The sequence below is a fragment of the Pomacea canaliculata genome, linkage group LG12 (genome assembly GCF_003073045.1).
Source record: "Pomacea canaliculata isolate SZHN2017 linkage group LG12, ASM307304v1, whole genome shotgun sequence".
In the NCBI taxonomy this organism is placed as follows: Eukaryota; Metazoa; Mollusca; class Gastropoda; order Architaenioglossa; family Ampullariidae; genus Pomacea; species Pomacea canaliculata.
The window spans coordinates 7,320,532-7,342,089 of record NC_037601.1 but is presented as its reverse complement, the minus strand read 5'-3'; the positions used below and the strand labels follow the sequence as shown (position 1 = coordinate 7,342,089).

Here is a 21,558-nt window from a genome sequence, read left to right as displayed (position 1 = left end):
GTGGAGGGACAAATTCTGCTCCTAAAATCTCTGTGTAGAATATATAGTGCAGTATGGCTACCTTATGCATCATGCATATATTCTGAATTAAATAAAGGTCTTTAAACAAGATATAGCTAATAATAAAGTCTTTCCTTTGTGCCTGAGGATACAGCATACCTGGTTTGAAAGTCGTTCAATTCTGTCTCAATTTTATTAATATCAACATCAAGCCAAAAGATGTCATAGTAGCCTTCCACAGCATTGTTAACATTGTTATATAGAACATATAGTTTCTGCAGGAGAGCAAGTTCTTTCTTGATCAGCATCAGACGAGGGTATTGGTTGACTCTAAGACCAAACAGCTCCTCTCCTTCAGAGTAGGTCACATATTGACGGTACAATTGTTCAAAGGCATGTTGAAAAAAAATCAATTGTGATGAAGCTTCTTGAGGTGGAACTCCTGGCACCATGGGCCCCACCTGCAGGTGAACAGAAAAAAACTCAGAATCAGTGATTGCACACTTGTTTTTGTTTTGTTTTTAGCAAAGCTTAGATATTTTGAAGTTGTGTGAGGAAGAGGGTGACAGACACTAGCTGAAGGCTGAAGGTCAGTACAAGCTTGTTTTGGTCTGGAAGGAACAGAGCAGGCTGCCGTAGGAAGGTGGGGGGCCACAGCTCGGTGGACCCAGCAGCACAATCAGCATTATCTTTCAATATGGCCAGATAAAAGGGGAAGGAAAACTGAAGTAAGCAAAAAGGTTAGCGAAAAGAAGTTTGGAGAAGGCAAGTCACAAACTGTAGCCCCACCAGCAGAATCCACCAACTGGCAACTTGGTTCATGACTTAGACCTGAGGTAGAATGCTTGCTTAGAGTTTTCCCCTTTTTGGCGATGGTCGCACTAGTAGCTGCAGGCTACCATCAATTAAGTGGCTACCATAATAAAGATTATGTATTGAGCAATGTCTTTGCAAAATATGTGTGTGTGCGTGCGCCCTGCAATTATTTAATGTAATAGTGCGGAGTAATCATTATTTGTTCATATTCCTAGATTATTGGATTTGGAATTGCTTGATTTGACTTTAAAAATATAGTTTGTTATGAGCAATTGTCGAGCCGCTTGTGTGTCAATGTTAATGCCCCCATATATCTACTGCCAGACGAACTCCACAAATAAGATTTATATAGCACATTAGTCTACACAGGTAATCATACACAAATTCACAGTGAACATTGCTGGAAACAAAAGAACACAGAAAGAGGGTGGAGAAAGTAACAGCCATGGTAAACCAATTACACTGAGTATTTCTAAAAGAAACAGGTTTTAAGACCAAACTGGAAATAATATATCTAGCATCTCCCCAGTATGAAGAGAGAGAGAGGCAATGCATTTCAAATACTGGGGCTAGTGAAAGAGAATGAGTGATGGCTGAACCTCTTCAGTCAGATCCATGCGGCAAATGAGAAAACTGGCATGGGCAGATCAAACTGACTTGCTGGGCTTGTCAAGCTCAAATAGATGAGAGCAAGGCCATGAACATGATAACGAAGTATGGCAAACCTGAAATATGATGTGAGCCCAAACTGGCAGCCAGTGAAGATCGCACAGAAGGGGTGAGACATGATTAGCCTTATGCTTGTGGAATACAATGCAATCAGCATTGTTCTGAGTTCTTTAGATCTTGTCAAGTAGGCAGGAAGGGAGATCAACAAACTGAGAATTACCATAGTCGAGCATACAACCAAAGGAAGCCTATAGGTATGAATAAAATGGAGATGTTGCAGGAAAAAAGAGTAATCAATGGAAAACAGAAATTTAACTCAGCTTATCAGGCACAGCATTGCTTTCCATCTCCCAGTTGCATAAAGCATAATTAGTATGATTAACCATGCTGCACTTTATCCTGGGCAGAGAATTTTACACTTCAGCAGCATGTCAGTTATAAAGCAATTAGATCGCATGAAGTCGTGAAGAATAGATGTACTATGGCTGCTGACAGACACATTTTACCCATTAATCCAAATATTTTGTGACAGATGAAAAATAAGGTACCCATCAACCTGAAAAACATGAAGAAATGAAATTCACTTATGACGATCTAAAAGTAACAGTATAGCATATGTCAAAAACTATATGGGAGAACTAGAATGTTATTTTATTGGATTTATTATAAAGTTGCTTTTACACTCTCTCATAACTGTCTTATCTAGAAAGATCAAGTTTATGCTATTCTTGGCTTCAGAAATGTGGGACAAGAGGACACTTTTCATGTAGGGACAGTTTTATCTGAACAAAGGGTGTCTTCACATCACAGTTATACTGTACCTTGTCATAGTTGCTGTAGAAGTCATTACATGCCTCAGCAAAATGCCTCGCATTATCTATCAGTGTTTTCTTGAAAGTTTCTTGGACAGATAACAGGTACTCTTGAACTTTGTCAGATTGCTCCCTCACTCTGGCCCACATGTAAGGCAAGGCATAACAAAGCTCAGTATCCGCTAGTGCTACAGGCAGCTCATGTTTACTCAGCATGGCAAAAGTCTCCTGTAAAAATAAACTATTCTTCTGAAATTAATGCATAAAATTAATCTTTCTTTGGATCTATTGGTGCATACAGATACAGTTTTAAAAAGATGGATTAGAACATAATCCCATGGTTCACTGTCCTAAAAGCAAACATTTAATATTGGCACATAACACTTATTATTGACTAAAATGTTAAGAGGTAGACATCATGCCACAATGGAATGCAGTCCTTGAATTCACTGTTTGGTTTATTCCTTGCCACTCCTCAAGGAGCATAGAGCCACAGCAACACCTCTCCTTTATTGAGCAGTCCATTGAATAGCAATCACCACTCCACATGAAATTTGTGGATTTTGAGAAAGCTTTTAACTTTGTCGACAGGGAAACCATCTGGAGGTTGATGCAGCACTATGGATTCCACCAGTTCATTGCCATCATCCACCAGCTGTATGAGGACTCAACATGCCAGGTGATCCACAACAGGATTATGACCGTCCCTTTCACAGTAAGTACTTGTGTGAGGTAAGGTTGTATGTTCTCACCAACAATCTTCCTGATTGTCATAGACTGGATCATGAGAAGAACCTCTAACAGCAACATGGGCATTCAGTGGACTTTGCCAGGCAACTTGGATCTCGACTTTGCGGATGACATCAGCCTGTTGATGACATCAGCCTGTTGTCACACAAACAGCAACACGCACAGACAAAGCTCACTCGTAGATAACTTGGAGGGACAAGTCTTCATACAACCCCTGGATAATGCTTATGAGCTAGGTGGAATACCATAGAGGTCCATCAGCCTCCAGATGACATCAATGTCTACACTGTCAAAAGCTTTCCCCAAATCCACAAAAGTTACATAAATGGAGGATTGCCATTCCAGACTGCTCAATGATGATAAGGAGGGTAGTGAAGTGGTTAGTTCATGACCTATCCTGTTGAAACCCTACTTGTTCTGGTCTGTCTCTTGAGTTCACTGTTTATGCCTGGATTATTACGTTATTGGTTAATACTGTAACAATAATCTGAGAAATAATATTGCACTCTACATTAGCCAAACTTACAGTGCTTTACAAAGACCATCTTAAACTTTAACACAAAGAAAAATCTCCCATGCACCAACCCTCTTCCCCAACACACTCACTCTGAATAGAGTACAGGAAAACACCAAAATCTCCTCGCATGATTAAAAAAATAAAAATAAAAATCAGACTTTAAGAAGAAAAAAAACTAGTGAAGAAATTTATAAAATAAATATCTTGAGTTTTTTCGAGTAATGGCATGTATCTCATGTGATGGCGAGGAGAAGTTGAAGGGAGGAGTAAACTGCAAGAACATCAACTATATAACCAGGAGAAGTTCTGCGAAAACAATGATGAAAGATCATCAACAGTTTGAACTCTACACCTGCCTGTATGGGCAGATAGTGCAATGTCTTCAATAAAGATGTAATATGACCATGCTTTCTAACCCTCAAGACTAGTCTGCCAGCTGAATTTTGAAGTTTCTCAAAAAGTTTATCAAGTAGAGTTTTAGGGCTTCCAGCTGGAAGCTTGGAACAGACATAATAAAGTTTTGAGAAGACAAGGCTAATATTTTTGTTACTCCAGCTGTGATGTAAACTTTTAAGGAACAATTGTTGATTCAGTTGCAAACCAAGCAAAATTATACTATAGAAATCAGTCAACATATTCTTTATGCTATAACTATAGCAATGGTGAAGAATGAAGTATTTTTTTAATCTTCTCACCTCAATAGGTTCAATGTTGAAGTCAACAAATATTTCTTTCTCACGAAGTTCTTTGAGTGCAGCTATGGCCACATGAACATCATCCAGGTCTTTCACAGTTCTACATAGCTGATTGTAAATTCTATCTATGAATTCTGATATTTCTCTCATGATTTTCCCAAACTTGGAAGCAGCAGCATTACCATATGCAATACGCCAAGCCTTGGTTTTAGCAAGTAAACCAGCCTTCAGTTTTTCTGATAAAAGGAGAACAATTATGAATAAGATAAAACATTTAGAACATTCAGAAAACTCGTCTTTTCAATCACATTCTTTCAAACAAATCTATTTCAAGAAACATAGAAAAAAAAAGAGTCACAAAGAACATAATATATAGGTGATAAAATGCTCTTTAATTCTGTCTGTGAAATTTTTATTTAATTGCAGGTTTTGAGGATCGAGTTTGAAAACAAAATTAATTTTATTGTTATGCCCATGTTAGTAATTTAATCATCCGTTACAGTGCAAAATGCGTGGGCTGAAATCGGCACATGATCACATCCTCGCGTGTGGCTTGCTCCTTGGGTGGTCAAGGTGTGGGGGTCAGGAAAGGGGATGTGGAGGTCAGGAGAGGGTGCCCGGGGGTTGGTGTGGCCAGCCGTCTAGGAGTAATGGGGTAATCATGAGGTAATAGTCCCACCTCGGAGGTACATCGTAAGCCAGGGGGCGTACTTGATAGGGTTTGTGGTTACTGGCCTTGTCGTAAGACATGAGGGCGGGGGCCAGGGTTAGATGGGAACTATATATCGAAGGCCCGGGATCGGATGGGCAGAGAAAGAAGAGCTTCGATACAGGGAGATGCTGTTGTGCTCGGGACTGGCTGTGGTGTGTTCCCTGATTTAGTGCGTGAGACAGGTACCAGCAAACAGTGACATTTTGATCTCCGGTGTTTTCTGCGTGTGGCAGAATCAACGCATCACGAACCCAATTGGGTGAGTAATTAGAACTTTTCCTGTTGTTTTTGCAGGCCAATAACTAGTTGACCAGTGCACAGATATGATGATGATGTTGATTTGTAATGCGCATGTATCCATTCCGAAGAATGCTCATTGCGCAGAAAAAAGAACAAATGAAGAACAAATAAAGTGAACAAATATATAAAACACCAGGAAAAGTAAAAAAAAAAATGGACAGAAGTGTTTCTTGGTAGTTTAAGACTGGTTTGAAAGAAACAGATGGGTTTTCAGTTTTTTGCGGAACGTGGTTGGTGAGATATGCATGGTGCGTGAGCGACTGTGGCTGCGAGATCACTGTACGTATCGATGTATGTGGTGGTGGTGGGGGGGACTTATGTGCTGAGTTTACATCATGGGGGATTTTTATTTGTATTGTAATATGTGGTTGGCGACCAAGATTGTATAAGAGTCGAGTTTTCTCTGTGTAGATAGGGTTTTGCGTTTGTCGTTGCAGACGATGCTGTTGACGAAATGGTATGAAAGACCCGCTAGAGGCCAGCATCGTGATTTTAAGTGCTTGACCGAAGAGCGTGTTATTCACGTGCGACGTGCATCGCTTTGTACAGGCCCAGAAGGCAACCGGGTTGACATTTATTGTCGAAGTGTGGACAGACTGCCATCAGTCACCGAATTGAGGACGGAGTGCTGTCGACCACCAGAGAGCGGCCGAAACTCAAGTCGTCGTGAGGTCGGACTGTGTGATCGCCAGGCTGCAGGGCAATAGGCGAGGGCGTGACGTAGTCACGTACTGGACGTGGTGACATCAGCATCGCATTGCCTGGGAGACGGATTAGCTTTGTTGTTGTAGTGAACACTCAGTGTCGCGCCAGACCACGCGGACACTAGTTTGTTTGGGGGAGGGAGGTATCTAAATGTTTGTGTATGTTAGGTAATGCTTTCTTATCAGTGGGGGGACTTTTCTGTTTGCTTGACTTTGTATTTGACGTGTGTTGATGCAATGTCTTCTTTTCCTTTTCTTTTGAGTTGGCGGGTGGTACTTTGTAAATGCCAATAAACCTACATACATGTTGTATTGTCCCTAAGTGTGCGTGTTTTGTGTCCATCGAGGAGTGATTGGCTTCTTGATCGTTGCTCGCGTCGGGCGCGTGGAAGTGTGATTGTGAGTGTGCCTGTGAGAGAGCGAGTCCCGCGACGCCCGACTGTGTTACGCGACACATATAAGATCTGGAAAGCATCCAGCGAATATTTTGAAAACACAAACATTGGCAAAGCACATATGTTTCTACCGCAGTGTTTCAGGCCAAGATCCTTATTTAAAATCTCAGAAACAGTCCATCGAATGCCCCTCTAACTGGCTGACAAGCTACATCAAATCCAGGCCGCCACTTCTTCAGATACCAGTGTAAGAAAGGTTGAAGCATTTTTCCCTTTAAATTCAGATATTCATAATGGTTGGATACTTTATGGTCAGACCTTGCATTTCCTAAAATCTGAGTAAACAACCCCCTTCCTGAGATAAAAGACTAAAAATACTGCTCTGCACAGAAGAAATAAAAAAGAAAATGTCATAACTATCATAGGACTAGCTTCAAAAGCCTTGACTGGTATGCAATGCACCTATGTGTTTTCAGCCCACTAACGTGGTAGAGAGTAAAAGTTAGTGACACCATGTGCTCAAATTCAATTCCCCCTGCCTTCACAATATTAAGTGAAAACTTCAAAAGCTGCTTAAGTAATATGGCAAACTCCTTTCATTCCAATAATGGGTTAATGATATGAGATGAACAGCAAACTGGCAATAATCATACCAGAGCACAGACAGATGGGGCCAACATAATAGTACTCTGGCAGACTCATTATTGTATCTTCCAGTTTTTCATATTCCTCAATGACAGTTCTAAAATCCACCAGCATGCGATCTTCTTTCATGAATTCTTGTAGCTCTGCTTCTTTATTTTTCTCCCAGATGAAGGAAAATCTGTTGAACTGATGTAATGTTTCAGAAACTTCCTGTGGATAATACAGATTATGTCACTAAAAACAAGATGTGTGCCATGTACCTAAAGCACAGCAAGTATGTTTTTGAGATTAATAATACTTTTTAGTAACAAAATGAATCAAAAGAATAAAGTCTAGCACAATATCTCAGCCCTAGGCAAACACTGCACTTCAGGCATACATACTATGCAGCATACATGAGGCAGTATATGCTTAGTCCTGCATTCAAAATGCAACTTACTCTAAGTGTGGGATATTTTAGTGATTAGTTTTTATGCCAAACTAGCAACAGAAACTGTGTTAGACCTAAGCAGCTGACCCTGTTAACAGATGCCACATTCAAAGAAAGAAGATCTGAACCCAATCCTCACTGTATTGGTGACTGACAACCAGACCACCCTTGTAGGAATTAATGCTGTTTTCAGCATGAGTGCAGTGTAAGCTACAATATGTAGGCAACAGTTATGCAACTGGTGACATGGTATCCAAGTTCAGTTTTTGACATAGGAATTTATAAAAATAGCATCAGATGTTTTATAATTAGAAATAATTCTCTTTTGTAACCAATATGACACTTCTTACGTGGTTACTCAGGGATGTGCCCCTAATGCCAGAAACACATGGCCAACAAAACTAGTTTATCTTTTTATTTACCTTCGCCATTCGTGACGAATTCTCTGGTGTTAGTTTCTGTAACAGGCTTTTTTTTACATGGTGGGTTTGTTAGCCCTACCACAACCTACTTTACATCTAGGTGAGGTGTCCATCTTAGTCGCCTCTTACAACAGGCCTGGCTGGATGGCAGGGACCCTATTCTTACAAGGCTTGCTAGGCAACCAAACCACGGGGTCCTACAGGGGTTCATAAGATCACATGCGACACAAAATCTTAAAAGTCTGATGAAACAATGGCTGAAAACTGTATGAAAACTGTATTACAAAAACTCACTCACTCCTCTCTCTCTCTGACCACTCAGTTAAACACCCAAATGAATCTCCAAAATACTAACCCCAACTACTTCTTCTCTTGACCATAAAAATTTTCAGAAAACTGTCAGTCCATGTCCTCTATTATCCTGAAGTCTCACACTCATCCTCTCTAAACATTGTGCTATATGTTATGCACTAAATGCTGTTTTATGCTATGTGTTATTAAACATTTTATGAAATTTTTGAAAAATGATGTAACTCACCCTCCTGTAAAACAGAATGCTGTTGGCGATAAAATATACAAGCGTTGCAATCTCATTATTGTTTGCTATGCTATTAAAAAAGCTATGGCCAATACTTTCTGCAGGAATGGATAATGTGGAAACCTTGAATTTTCTTTGTCTTAACACAGTTGAATTGTGGGTTTCTCTTTTTTCCTCTTGACCTATTATTTCTCCAGTGGTTTGAGAAGACAAATGATGAGCAAAAACTCTTGCTGATCCCTCACATTCAGGTATTTTATCTCCACTTTCCCACATAGCAACTCTTTTGGATGTGCAGCAGATGCTCTGAACTGCCTTATTTAAGAAGGCTTGAACCTCTTCCAGGGAAGGGTGCATAATAACCTCTGGAACGGCCAGAACAATGTCTGTCTGAAATAATGGCTGGCTCTTTGCCTTGTATGTTGAAGGATCTGGTGATCAAAAAACCCTCATTAAAATTATTTATTTAAGTTAATAGCACTGCTGTTATTGTAATAAGAATGAATTTCAAATTAATAGCAAATATGTGCGCGTGTGTGTTTGAGAAAAGGTGGCAGTGTGGTAGAGAACAGCTGCTAACGCACACATACACAGGCTGGCACACGTGTGGACTGGAGGTGGCACAATGGAGGTGTTGGATGTCTGGCAACCCCCTTCTCTCCACCGAGTTATTCCTAGCCAGTAACCTATGATTTTTCCAGTGACCTCCAGACCTCTCTGTTTGGTTTTTACTAGGAGAGCAGGCCACTGTAACAACAAGGTAGATTTGAGAATATTCGAGGTAAGAGGAATAAGAGGCAGACGTGGAAAGGGACAAGGGAATTCTGAGATAGAGATAATGTAGAGGTAGGAGTATCACCCCACTGAGCAGTTTAAAGATTTCTCTTGCGTACGCTTCGCCTTTGCCAGAACCATAACCAGTGTGAGAGTAAAAGCACCTGAAACCCACAACAGTATTGACTTTTGTTCATTATCGTGGTGAGACTGGGAAAGCAGCCCCTATCTATCTTGTTACATTTTTGCCACCAAATGTTGGGCTTGCCATAAAGCAACATGTCACATTCAAGAAGCGGGCCTTCCGGCAACTGGGGGCCATGCCAAAGCCCAGCACGAAAGAAGAGCTTCAGCAATGGATGTGCGGGTATGTAGCTTCCCAGCCTGCAAAACTAGTGGGGTAGTAGTGGGCCCCACTACACATACAAGTGGGGCCCACTACTATCCCACTAAATTTCAGGCTGGGTTGAAACCCAGATGAACCATAATGAGCGGGCAGAAATCAGTTGGCGGCGATTGCGCACAGGACTGGTGTGCAGGGGGCAAGTTTTATTGCCCTGGCATAAATGCCAAGAATCTCTCTGTTCAGCGGAATGCAGTATCCAAAAGACAGAGAAACTTTATATGAGCTGTATTGAGATTCAAAGTGAACTGCATGAGAGCAGACACAGCTTATCACTGCTATGCAGTGAAGTGGTTACTACGAGGTGAGGCTGTGAGAGTGGATATGCGTCTTGGCATTACTGCCACAGTGGTCAGCCTCACTGCAAAATTTGACTCATTATAAGTGCTGTGAGAGATGGCAAAGACCTGCTGACAGATTTTTACACCGCCAAACAGCTGAAGGTGGAAACTGTCGCTGCTTGGAACTGCCAGTTAAAAGGCACGTGGGCCAAAGCACTGGAGCAAGGGAAGATAGCCAGGGGTGATGAAGCAAAAGTTTTGCACTGCAGGTTCTGGAACGCGCTTGTGCAGCTGCTCCGTGACAGAAGCAGCCACAAACGTGACTCATTTGGTGACTTTGACAAGCTAAGATGACATTCGCACCAGTTAGAATGCATGTCAGACCACCAAGTGCAAAATCCGCCAGCTATGACCAAGGCAGCACAGCCAGTCTACGAGGTGGTGACCATGAAGATACATCCGAGTCAGCTACAGCAAGGGACAGTGGCGATGAAAGGTAGGCAGCCAGAGGAGGATGGCCCTACCAAGGGCTGGAAGGGGGTACAGCACATACACAACCTCCCCACCTACCCTGTAGAAGAGATGGTATTGCCTGCTGACGGTGAGGAAGGTTAGTACATGACAAGGCTAAGTGTCCATCCAAGCAAGGGACCTGCAAACAAGGGCAGCTTGTAGGCCAGAGGATGGGACACCACCAGGAATGTGCATTCAACAATAGCCAATGACCATGAGAAGTGCTAGCACCCACCTTAGTGGGAGACAGCAATGAAGTAGAGATCAAAATCAAAGGTGTAAAAACAACTGCCATACTTGACATCAGATCAACGCTTTGACAAGACATGTTTATCTTACTTACCCTTGTAGCCACTGCAGTCCTCTCCATTGAAAGTGCAGATGGAGCATTACTTCCCTACATGGATTATATTACAGACTGAGTATCCAGATCAGAAGCAGGCATTGTGTTATTAGTGATACCTGACAGTTGTTACAATGGGAATGTACCCATTCTGACTGGCACGAACAGCTGACACACATTTTAGCAGCTCAGCCCCCGACAAAATACATGGACTCCCTGAGGGCAAAACAGCGCAACTCGTTTGCACTTTGCATCGAAAGTGATGGAGAAAAGCCTCTGAAAACAAAAGGAGGCATATGACAGCAAGATCCGTGGGGCCACCCTTGATTGAATGGTCATGAAAAGGTTGACTTTCGATAGGAAACATAAACTGGTGGATAAGTGGGAACAAGAGGTGGGTGCAGCTCTCAGGAGACCCAGCATGGACATACCAGTATTTGTGGTGAGATGCAAGGATGGCAGTGATCAGGAGTGCACATTACACAGAAATGTCTTCTACATGGCCTCAACCTTCCACATTGGGGGCCAGGAAGCACAACCGGGAAGGACTCCGATGCAGGTACACAACAAACAGCAGTGAGGCCAGTGGGTCTGACACTGACTCAGATGATGAAATACTGGCTGCTCCTGTGATGGTCAGCAAGGCTGGCAGCAGCAAAGTGCAAAGCAGCACTTGCAATGTGCAGGAGGAAGTTGATGTTCTCAGAGTCAGCAACTCCATCAATACAGCTAGTCAAGAAGAGGAGCAAGAAATCTTCACTGATGATGGCAAGCCAGAGCTGGGCCAGCCAAGTCATCCCAATCCAAGAGTGGGAGGGAGGATGCAAACTGCACCAGCATGGCAACACTCTGGAGAGCATGTGCTACACAAGCAGCAAAACGATGGTCCAAGCTGTAGGCGCAACAGCTGTGAAAAGAAGAGTAGACTGCAGCGTGTGCTTGCATCAATAATATGAACTATATGATGGACTGGCTCACAACAGCAGCCATCAAAGCATGCGCCTGACATAAGTAGACTAACATGCTAAAGAAGACAAGATGTATTGTGGTAGTTTTATTTGTAATGTTATAGAAAAATTTGGGTTTGTGTGTTAAATGCCAAGGGGGAGGGGGAGGAGGAAGTAGTGTGTATGTCAAGGGTGGGCAAAGTATATGACCACAGACCATCATGTGCGTCAAAATTTGATGTGCACTTGTTTTTATTTTTTTAAACTCAGCCTAGGTTAATTTAACTGAAATTTAATTTATTGGGTACAGCAGCATTAGAAATCGGCAGTCCCTAACATTCTAACACAAAGTACAAAGATAACAAAAAACATGGCTAACATATATACATATAAGTCTGATGGAGTCGTTAGAGAGCATCAGGTGCACCTGCCTTCAAAGGAAAGGCTGGTTTAAGTTTTATTGCGAGTGAATTCAAACAGCTTTACTTTACATAATAAATTTGGTAAGTGAATACCATTATGTACCCATCTGTTGTCTATCCCATTATTGCTATAGGTTTGTTGTGTAGTCACCTGGCCTAGGTTTTTCATATTTTTGGTATTTGCATAGCTTAGAATTTTGAAACTGGCTCGTAAAAGGAAAAGTTTGTCCACTTCCAGGTGTATGTGGTAGGGGGAAGCTGGTGACGCACACATACACAGGCTCACACACAAACAGACTGCGGGCTGTACAATGGGGAAGGTGTCTGATGTCCAGCAACCCCCTTCCCTTCCTGGGTTGTTCTTAGCCAGTGACCTATGTGTCCCTGGTTTTACACATGTCCCTGGTTTTACACATGACCCTGGTTTTACTAGCAATCTCACAAAATTTTCTCTCCAAAAATGTTTCTGACTATACTTGTAGGCATGGAAAAATTCTTACCAGACTGCAAAACAGTAGACTCAGCGAGTCTTTTTCGAATGTTTTCCAAGTTATTCTTAATACATCGCTGTACGGCATCCATGTTTTTGGCGCAGATTAAGTTGAGAAATTCAAAGGCCACTTGATTAAAATCTTCCACCTTTCGGCTATATTCATGGCTTTTACCTGCAGACAATTTGTTGCCATCTTTGTGATTTTTTTCTTTACTCTGTAATAGACATCAGTTTTGTTTGTGTTTACAAGCTCATAAGCACTAACATTCATTCAGCCTTTAGTCCTGAACAGCTTAACACAAAATTTATTTTTGTGAAGAAATGACGTCACAAATCTGTTGAGTTTGCTGCAGTACAAGTACTGAAAATTGCAGAAAACTGTGCCTTCTCTAGAAAAAGTACTTAAAACAGACCTTTTCTCTATAATCAACTCAGAGTTTCTCTACCTGCCCTTTGTTCTTAACAGACTGTAGTGACTGAAGCTATTTTTAAATTTACAGTGAAGAAGGGAACTTTTATATTTTTCCAATACACCAAACCCACTTTTTACAGATACTTTTCCAACCAGAAATATTGAAAACATAAAAACAACAAAAACAAATACAAAAAGGGAGACAATCTAATTGCAAAAACCACAATCCCAACAAACAGCGAATCCCACCTCATCCAAGGAAACTGCACAAAATGCTGCTGCAGTTTGTACAAGCTACTCTTAAACAATATTAGCTTTGTAGTCTTCCTTGGAATTGTCTGGCTGGTAATCTTGAATGTTCCAACCTTAGTAACTTAAACATAGCAAATCACATTGATTCTTAGACCAACAACTACTCCAACTTTATTTCAAGATGCTTTCTGATGATGAAGTAGATTTACTTGCTTACTCATATTATTTCTAATATGTAAACTAGATTTCTAGCAAGATTTATGGTGATATAGACACATTTTGTGTGATAGCCTATTTCAAGATGGCTCTTTATCATCCAATTTGCTTTCTTTCCTGATTACATATAGAGACAAGCTTGATAAAAATTCAGATACTATTTATCGATACAAAAATAAAGAATATATTTATACTTTACACAGGGTTTTTTTTTTACATTTTTTTTTTTTTTTCACAATGCAAACTCACGCATCTATAGTATAGAGCAGACCTGGGCAAAGGCCGGCCCGTGAGCCGGATCCGGCCCGCCTCCTGTCTCTGACCGGCCCGCCAGTATATATATATACAGTATTGGGTAAAACTGAGTTAACTATATTAGTCCGGCCCTCTAAAACCATCCCAATTTGTCATGCGGCCCCTTAGGAAAATTAATTGCCCACCCCTGGTATAGAGGAAAACCTGTGCCCAAGTGGCAATTAAGATTGCTATTAATCTTGAGAGCAAAACATCCTCTACTGCAGCATGGTAACTGTTGCATTTCTGCTATGGTTTGCCGCTGCTTTCAAGAATGAATCTTAGCACAGACTATGCATCGATAGCCATGGCTTTTAAAGTGGATTGCTAAGGCACTGAACACTATGTGCAAAAGTAGGATGTACTCCTATAGATACATCTGATAAACTTGATGCTAAGGAGGGTTCAAATTTGAAACATCAAACATCTGACTTAAAATGAGTTTCAATGGGGAGATTAGAACTTGAATCAATAGTTTCCTATCAAAATCTGCTGCATGGCTGCATAACAATGGTAAAACACCATGACGTCTGATGTGCTCTTTCTCGCCAACTTTCTGCCAAAAAGCTGATTTAATTATTTCAAGAAAACTATTCTAGAAATCAAAAGAATATGACAGTATCTACAGATAAGACAGAGAGTACTCCATGCTTGAGGGTAGATATCATAGACATATACTGTGTGAAATGCTCAGAAAACTAGTCTTTGTTTATAACACTTCTGTTCTGAAAGTAATTAATACAAAAATAATAGCAAGGTAATTCAAGTAGCAACACTTTTAAATGCTTGTCTAAAATGAATATATGTTTAAATTACATAAAATTACATTTTATGATTTTTGGGAAGAAGGAAATAAGAATATGTATATTATCATGTTGCATCCATGACTAAATAACTACTTTCACACAGTTAAAACTGATGTTCTTCTTAAAAATATTATGCACACTGTGTTCACTTAAAAAGCTGTTTCAGTAAAAGTAACTCCTTTTCATTACATCCAGCAATTTCTTTGTTAAATTTCTAATGAGAACACTCAACCTGGACTACATTTTTCTTCAAAGGGCTGTCCACTGCCTCCAACCAGTGATGACTTCATCTTTTCTAACAGCATGTTCAAGAGTTCATGCACCGAGTCCTCCACCATTCTGCTCTTTGCGTTAAGAGCTGTTCCTCCTTTGTGACAGAGCTCCTGAAACATTCAGTTATTTCATTCCACAAGACTTCACAACAAAAAAGCACATATGATTTCCTTATAATTTATGCATTTATAATATCATTATAAGCTCTAGTGCAGTGAAGCAGAACCTCTCACAGTGGATCAACTGACCTGCTGAAAGGGGATTTAGTTTTGATAAATCAAACTGCATGCATGCCTGACATTCAAGCACAATTCAATTTTTTAAAGCAATCAATGCAGTCTGCAGTCAATTGTCTAGACCAGCGGTTCTCAAAGTATTTCGGAGCGCGGACCACTTTACTTTAGTGAAACATATGGCGGACCACCAAGACCTAAAAATAACTCTGTACTATGAATTTCAAATTTAAATTGCCGCATTTGTTTCATTACAATTCAAAATTAAATGTACTTTTGTGACAGTAGTATATATAGTAATAAGTTGACATAAAACTAAGTACCTCGTTATTTTAATGCGAGGAATGCACCACTTTAAACATCTCTTTGCTGACATATGATGACTATCAGCCGCGGACCACCTGACCTATGCACGCGGACCACTAGTGGTCCGCGGACCACACTTTGAGAACCACTGGTCTAGACTAGAGGACAAAGCAGTCAGTCAAGAATTAAACATCTGAGATGTCAAGGCAAGAAGTCATGTGGAGGAAAACTTTGGCTGCACAGATAAACTGTAGAATTGCTGCAAGTATCCTTGTAAATACTTGGGTATAAAGACATACGAAGACTTTTATCAGCAGATAACTGCTGACTGGGTACAATGGAGTTAGTAAGCATTAATCTTTCAACTTCATTCAAGTGAAATTTCATGCACACATAACCAACTGGTACCAAAGCTCCAAAGAAATACCAGGTACACATTTACAAAGTTAAGCAACATTTCTTGTTTCAGCTTCAGGATACCAAGTTCATTTTTTAAACTTTACATTATCTAAAATTTATTTTACTGAATGAAGTTTCACTTTTATATGCTGTACCAGATGACATGATTATAAGGGGATCCCCCTAATACCCATATCCATTCCAACTTTGCAAAGGTTTGTCTGAAAAGTAACAGGACTGGGTGTGCTGTGTAACCTATGGGTGAAAGAGGATTAAGTGGATTGTGTAATCACCTAACATAATATCTTGGTCAATCAGCAATTATACAAAGAGATTTTGTGGTGTTTGCTTTGCTCAGTGAGCGAGAAGAGATGGGAGTTGTGACAGGAAAATTCATGGCTGCTTCACCATGACAATGCACCTGGTCACAACTCCCTCAGCATGGTTCCCAGTCACTTAATCCCCAGACACTTCATCCCCGACACTTCATCCCCTAGACTTTTAATCCCCAGACACTTCATCCCCAGACACTTAATCCCTAAACTAAATCCTTAACTATAAAAATTATGAAGTCAGCGAAAAATTTAATTGAAATTCAAATTCAAATCATGCTTTTAACTTCAACGTCATTTGAACATCAACAACATTAGTTAAAGTTCATATAAGCTAGTAAATGTAATGTTCTTCAACAATATGATATGAAAATTGTTCTTGAGTGTCGGGGGTGAAGTGTCGGGGATGAAGTGTCGGGGATGAAGTGTCTGGGGATTAAAAGTCTAGGGGATGAAGTGTCGGGGATGAAGTGTCGGGGATGAAGTGTCTGGGGATTAAGTGACTGGACACCCCTCAGCATCCATCAGTTCCTGATCTTGCTCCATGTGATTAGTAATGACAGAGCTGAAAGGCATTCCAAAAGAATTCTTTCAGCAGTGCACAGAAGCATGGCAGAGAAGGATGGAAAAGTGCATTAGACTCAAGGGAGATTAACATGAAGGGCAAACAATGTACTTTGGAATTTAAGAATTGTGACACCAGTCCCGTTACTTTTCAGACAGAACTCATATGCTCCCAATTGGACAAACTTAGACCAAATGACATGCAGGGAGCAAATTCAAACAACCAATCCCCACAATCCTGCTCTACATAACCCTGACCATGGAGATTGTGTCTCTAATTTTTTTTCCTGACTTTGATCTAGTGGGATGTTTTAGCCATTTCATTTTCTGTGTAGTTAGCAATGATGTGCATAAATACTGTGCTGCTTATGGTAAGGCTAGGTGGCTGAAGGCAAGAGTTCTATTCAATGAGCCATCCCTAGATTTTTCAATCTGCACAGATAGCAGTCAAGCAGGGCTGTGATGTTCACTCCTCCTCCACTCCTGAATGTTACTACAGGGTGGTCACAAAGGGTCCATACATCAATGTTCTGGAACTGATAGCAGTATGAAAGGCATGTCAATCTTGGCAGATCACTCTAGAGCAGACCTGGGCAAACGCCGGCCCGCGGGCCGGATCCAGCCCGCCTCCTGTCTCTGACTGGCCCGCCCGCTGGCCGCCCACCAGTAAATATACTATATATACAGTATTGGGTAAAACTGACTTAACTATATTAGTCCGGCCCTCTAGAACCATCCCAGTTTCTCATCCGGCCCCTTGGAAAAATTAATTGCCCACCCCTGCTCTAGAGGATAGGTGACTGATTATTATATAGGACAACTCCACAACAGTGTCTTGCCTGCAACATTAGGGAAGCATACTTCATCCCAAAGTGTGTGTACTAGTATGGAGGATCCTAGCTGTCACAGACATAGCAGATTTGCTACATACGTGGGCAATTCAAAATTATTACAGATATCTTGGGTATGAACAGAAAAGTTCTGCATTTGAATGTTCTTTCTATCTGGCTGTGTTTCAGCCACCAGCGGACCTGTCTACAACTTACTGGAACAAGAAGCTTACAACACTTGTGTCCCCAATTCCTGGCCTGAATGCTTGGGCAGTCATCAGAGCTTAAAATAGGTACCTGTTTTATTTTTCTGAATCTCTGGCAAAAGTCATTGATATCTATGTTATAAATGAATTTTTTTTCTAGAATGAATGCCCCACACACGAACACTGTTTATTCTCTCAAAATGACCTTTTGAAAATGTCACTTCATTTTTACTTAAAAAGTGTGTCACAAAATTCAAACACTACTTACAATTGGAGAAAACAAACAGCTAAACAACGGGTTTAAGAACAGTGATGTGCCAGTGAAAGACATGTATGGTAATGTTATTGAGGGAAAGGCAGGAAAACTACAGCGCTTTAGGGAGCATTTTGAGTCAGTTCTGAACAGACCAGATCCCCCTCAGCTTGCAGTCATCCAGCCAGCAGTTATAGACCTTGACATCTGCACAGACCCGCCAAGCCTGGAAGAAGTGACAGCAGCAATCAAGACAATGAAGAGTGGCAAAGCACCAGGGGCAGATGGAATAACAGCAGATCAGATGTTGAAAGCAGTTGTGAATATGACAGCTCCCATGCTGACTGAAATCTTCAGGCAAGTTTGGAAATCACGAAGCTCCCTAATGTGTGGAAGACAGGGCTCATCTTCAAGTTACCCAAGAAAGGAGATCTTGGAGACTGCAATAATTGGAGTGGCATAACACTTCTTTCCCTCACCAGCAAGGTCTTCAGCAAGACTGTTTTGTCAAGACTGACGGCAACCCTTGAGAAAGATCCCCAACCACAGCAAGCAGGATTTCGTCCTGGGCGATCCTGCTCTGAACACATCTTCATTCTGCGACAGATTCTGGAGCAGAGCAACAAGTGGAACACACCGCTGTACATCAACTTCATTGACCTGGAGAAGGCTTTTGACAGCATTCACCGAGAGTCCTTATGGAAGATCCTTAGGCATTATGGAGTCCCTGCAAAACTTGCTCAGGTCATTGCAATGCTGTTCAGTGATTTCAACAGCTGGAAACCTTGGCTTGAAGGTCAGTGCAAAGAAAACAAAAAGTATGAGAGTGAACCCCAGAGAAGTCATATATTTCATATCTTTTACTATTAAATAAAATTGGCTTGAAGATTTTTTTGTAGTTCAAATGCAGGGCTGTGCTTAGGGGCAAGCAGATTAGGCATCTGCCTAGGGCTCTGTGCTTTTGATTAATATGGTAACTAGGAATCGTGGTATTGAGTACCCCACACATGTCCTATGCCTCAGGCTCTGTGGGGGCTAAGAACAGGCCTGTTAAATGTAACATTTTTTTTTCAGAGTAAGAAAAGATTTCAAAATTAAAGTTTTTTGGGGGTTTTTTTGGTCATTCTCAGATGCATTCAGATTGAGCTACTGCATTTTCATTCATTACTTGAATGACGTTGAAAAAAAAAAAATGGTACACCAAGAACCACGGCATTCATACAGGTTTCTTTTAATCCAAGTCATCTCAGCTCCTGACAGCATCCTACCATTTCTGACCACCTCTATGAAAGTTACATGACTCAGATTATAACCATTTAAGTATTTATGCCAATAAAGTGATACCTACTAGGAGTAGGTAAGTAGTGTCATTTTGATTTGGTTCAACATGTAACAAATACTTACCTACATCTTACATGAAAGTCAATCAACAATCTGAAATAAACTTACCTCTGTCTTGCTTAAGAATTCATCAACCGTGCAGGGATCAAGGCTTGGAATATAGCACAGATTCAACATAGTCATCTCTTGCAATACCCTCTCAATCCTGTGCTCATTTTCATCATTAATGTGGTTTACAAACACTTCAAGATCAGTGCATGCACGTGTCACTCCAGAAATGAAATTGTCAACTTGAGTTGAGCTCCAGCAAATTATGGTCAATCCTTTTTCCAGGCACTTTTCCACTTTTCGTATCTCCTCCTTCAGAAGTGGCATGAATGTTGGCAGAATATTACTACAGACCACTTCATTGTTTGACAGCATTTTCTGCAGTGATGAAATCAATACTTGCAAAGAAAGTTTTCAGTCTTGGTTAACAGTGTAAGACATATATAATCAAAATCCCTTTAGTGAATCTACCTCCTATTCATTATAGTTGTGAATCATAGGTGAACATTTAAATACAAATTTACCTGCATGGACGCTACCGAAAAAAACATGAGGGAATTAACTGTATGTTAAATGTAAAGAGTAGCTGTGATCAAAACAGGTACTTTTTCATGTCTGCTTATCTATACTTTTATTCAGCAATATAAAAGAATTTGTAAACTGTATTTACCCATGTGGAGAAGAGCTCAATGCAGTATGCATCAAAGATGACAAATAGACAGTCAACCACACAACAAAGAAACATAAAGTGAAACATAACATGGCTGATACCATGGCAAACATAAGCTAAGTACATGATGCAGATAGACTGAGGAATAAGCAGAAGAGTTTGTTGCATTAACAAAGACAGTAGAGTTCTTCAAAGTTAGCCTGGATTCCTTGACAGTTCCACTGAAGTACATAAGACATGCACTATCTATTAGAGGAAGATGTAGAGCATCTCACTGGAGTAGAGGGAGAAGGCAGGTGAGATGGGACACAAAGGGAAGAGACATGCTGCTTGTCCACATCCACATGGGGAGAAACACAAGAAAAGGCTTGGAAAGTAAGACACACAAACTCTTATTTTAAATATTGTTCTGATGAGACTGAAACATCTAGAAGAAATAAGTGTTGCATTGAATAAGTAAACAGACCAGAAAGTACACAGTACAGTGCCAACAGTTCAGACAAGTAGTTTGAGGCAAGGCCAATGAACAAGCAGGTATCCACAAGCATCTGTTTACACAAATTTTGTGACAATCCTAACAATAAAAAATCTGGCCTGCTAACTTACAAAAGGAAGTCTTGTAAGAATTTATATTGCATAAATAAAATCAATATGTTGTACATGCCCCTCTCTCTTGAGCCTTACTTGCAGATCCATGCACCTAATGAATTTAGTCTACTTATTCCATCATACAGTACATAGCTAAACCTTCCTATCAGTGTTACTGCCAGATAATTAAACATAATGCAAGCATAAAAAGGAAAATATTTAAACAATGAATCATTATGACAAGAACAAAAAACACTTTAATAAGAAAATACCTGTAATTTTTCAGTGACAGACTTAAATTTTCCTTTGTGTAGGTACAAAGTTCTGGCAATAGGAGGAATCTCTAAGCCCATGTGAGTCATATACTTTGTCTCCTGAAGTATAGAGAAAATCTGTGGGTCAATGTTGACCTTACATTTTTTTGATTCTAGCTGTCGCACCAGCAGAGTTGACAGAAGGGCTTGCTTGCAACCTGCAACCTGTAATACCATCATGTCTTTCAGGATGCACAAGGAATGACTGTAAATACATTAATATTTGTACTTTTAAAGGCTTAAAAGGCTGCAAAGAGGCATCTTCAACTAAACGGGATGAATAGCACACCCAGTTAAACATTTTAGGGTATTTCTACAAAATCCTAAAACTACCCTTCTTTTTCAATAACAACAGTAACATATACCGTAAAATGTCTTTTCTCAGTATAAGTAGCACTGTGTTACATAGCCCAAAATGCATTGTAGTAAATTGTTTAATGTTTTATGGTCATATGCAGTTTAAAAAGGTTACAGTGTTTAAACTCACCTGTGTAAGCCATCCACGATAAAGCACAACTTCGTATTCCACTAGGACTTTGGAAAGTCTATTGTAGGCCTGGATAATGGGAATTCCCATAGGAGAATTCAGTGCCTGTGTATGTTTCTGAAACATCTCCATTGGTTCTGTGATGTAATGATA

At 40.5% G+C, this 21,558-nt stretch overlaps 1 protein-coding gene and 1 long non-coding RNA gene across 7 annotated transcripts in view; one reads left to right on the top strand and one right to left on the bottom strand.

The window, feature by feature from the left end:
- The window catches only part of LOC112576804 (dynein heavy chain 5, axonemal-like), an 80,192-nt gene extending 58,662 nt beyond the window's left edge, over positions 1-21,530 (bottom strand). For all 6 annotated transcript variants that reach the window (XM_025259546.1, XM_025259547.1, XM_025259545.1 and 3 more), the window contains exons 1-10: positions 21,406-21,530; positions 20,877-21,083; positions 19,407-19,724; positions 14,794-14,944; positions 12,589-12,753; positions 8,406-8,836; positions 7,024-7,225; positions 4,260-4,495; positions 2,307-2,525; positions 160-461 (exon numbers count right to left, since the gene is read on the bottom strand). In XM_025259546.1, the coding sequence (XP_025115331.1) occupies positions 160-461; positions 2,307-2,525; positions 4,260-4,495; positions 7,024-7,225; positions 8,406-8,836; positions 12,589-12,753; positions 14,794-14,944; positions 19,407-19,724; positions 20,877-21,083; positions 21,406-21,495 (2,321 nt within the window). In that variant the 5' untranslated portion in view covers positions 21,496-21,530. The remainder of the gene's footprint in view (positions 1-159; positions 462-2,306; positions 2,526-4,259; positions 4,496-7,023; positions 7,226-8,405; positions 8,837-12,588; positions 12,754-14,793; positions 14,945-19,406; positions 19,725-20,876; positions 21,084-21,405) is intronic.
- The window catches only part of LOC112576807, a 31,000-nt gene continuing 12,326 nt past the window's right edge, over positions 2,885-21,558 (top strand). The window contains exons 1-2 of the long non-coding RNA XR_003101918.1: positions 2,885-3,012; positions 17,688-17,791. This is a non-coding gene — a long non-coding RNA (uncharacterized LOC112576807). The remainder of the gene's footprint in view (positions 3,013-17,687; positions 17,792-21,558) is intronic.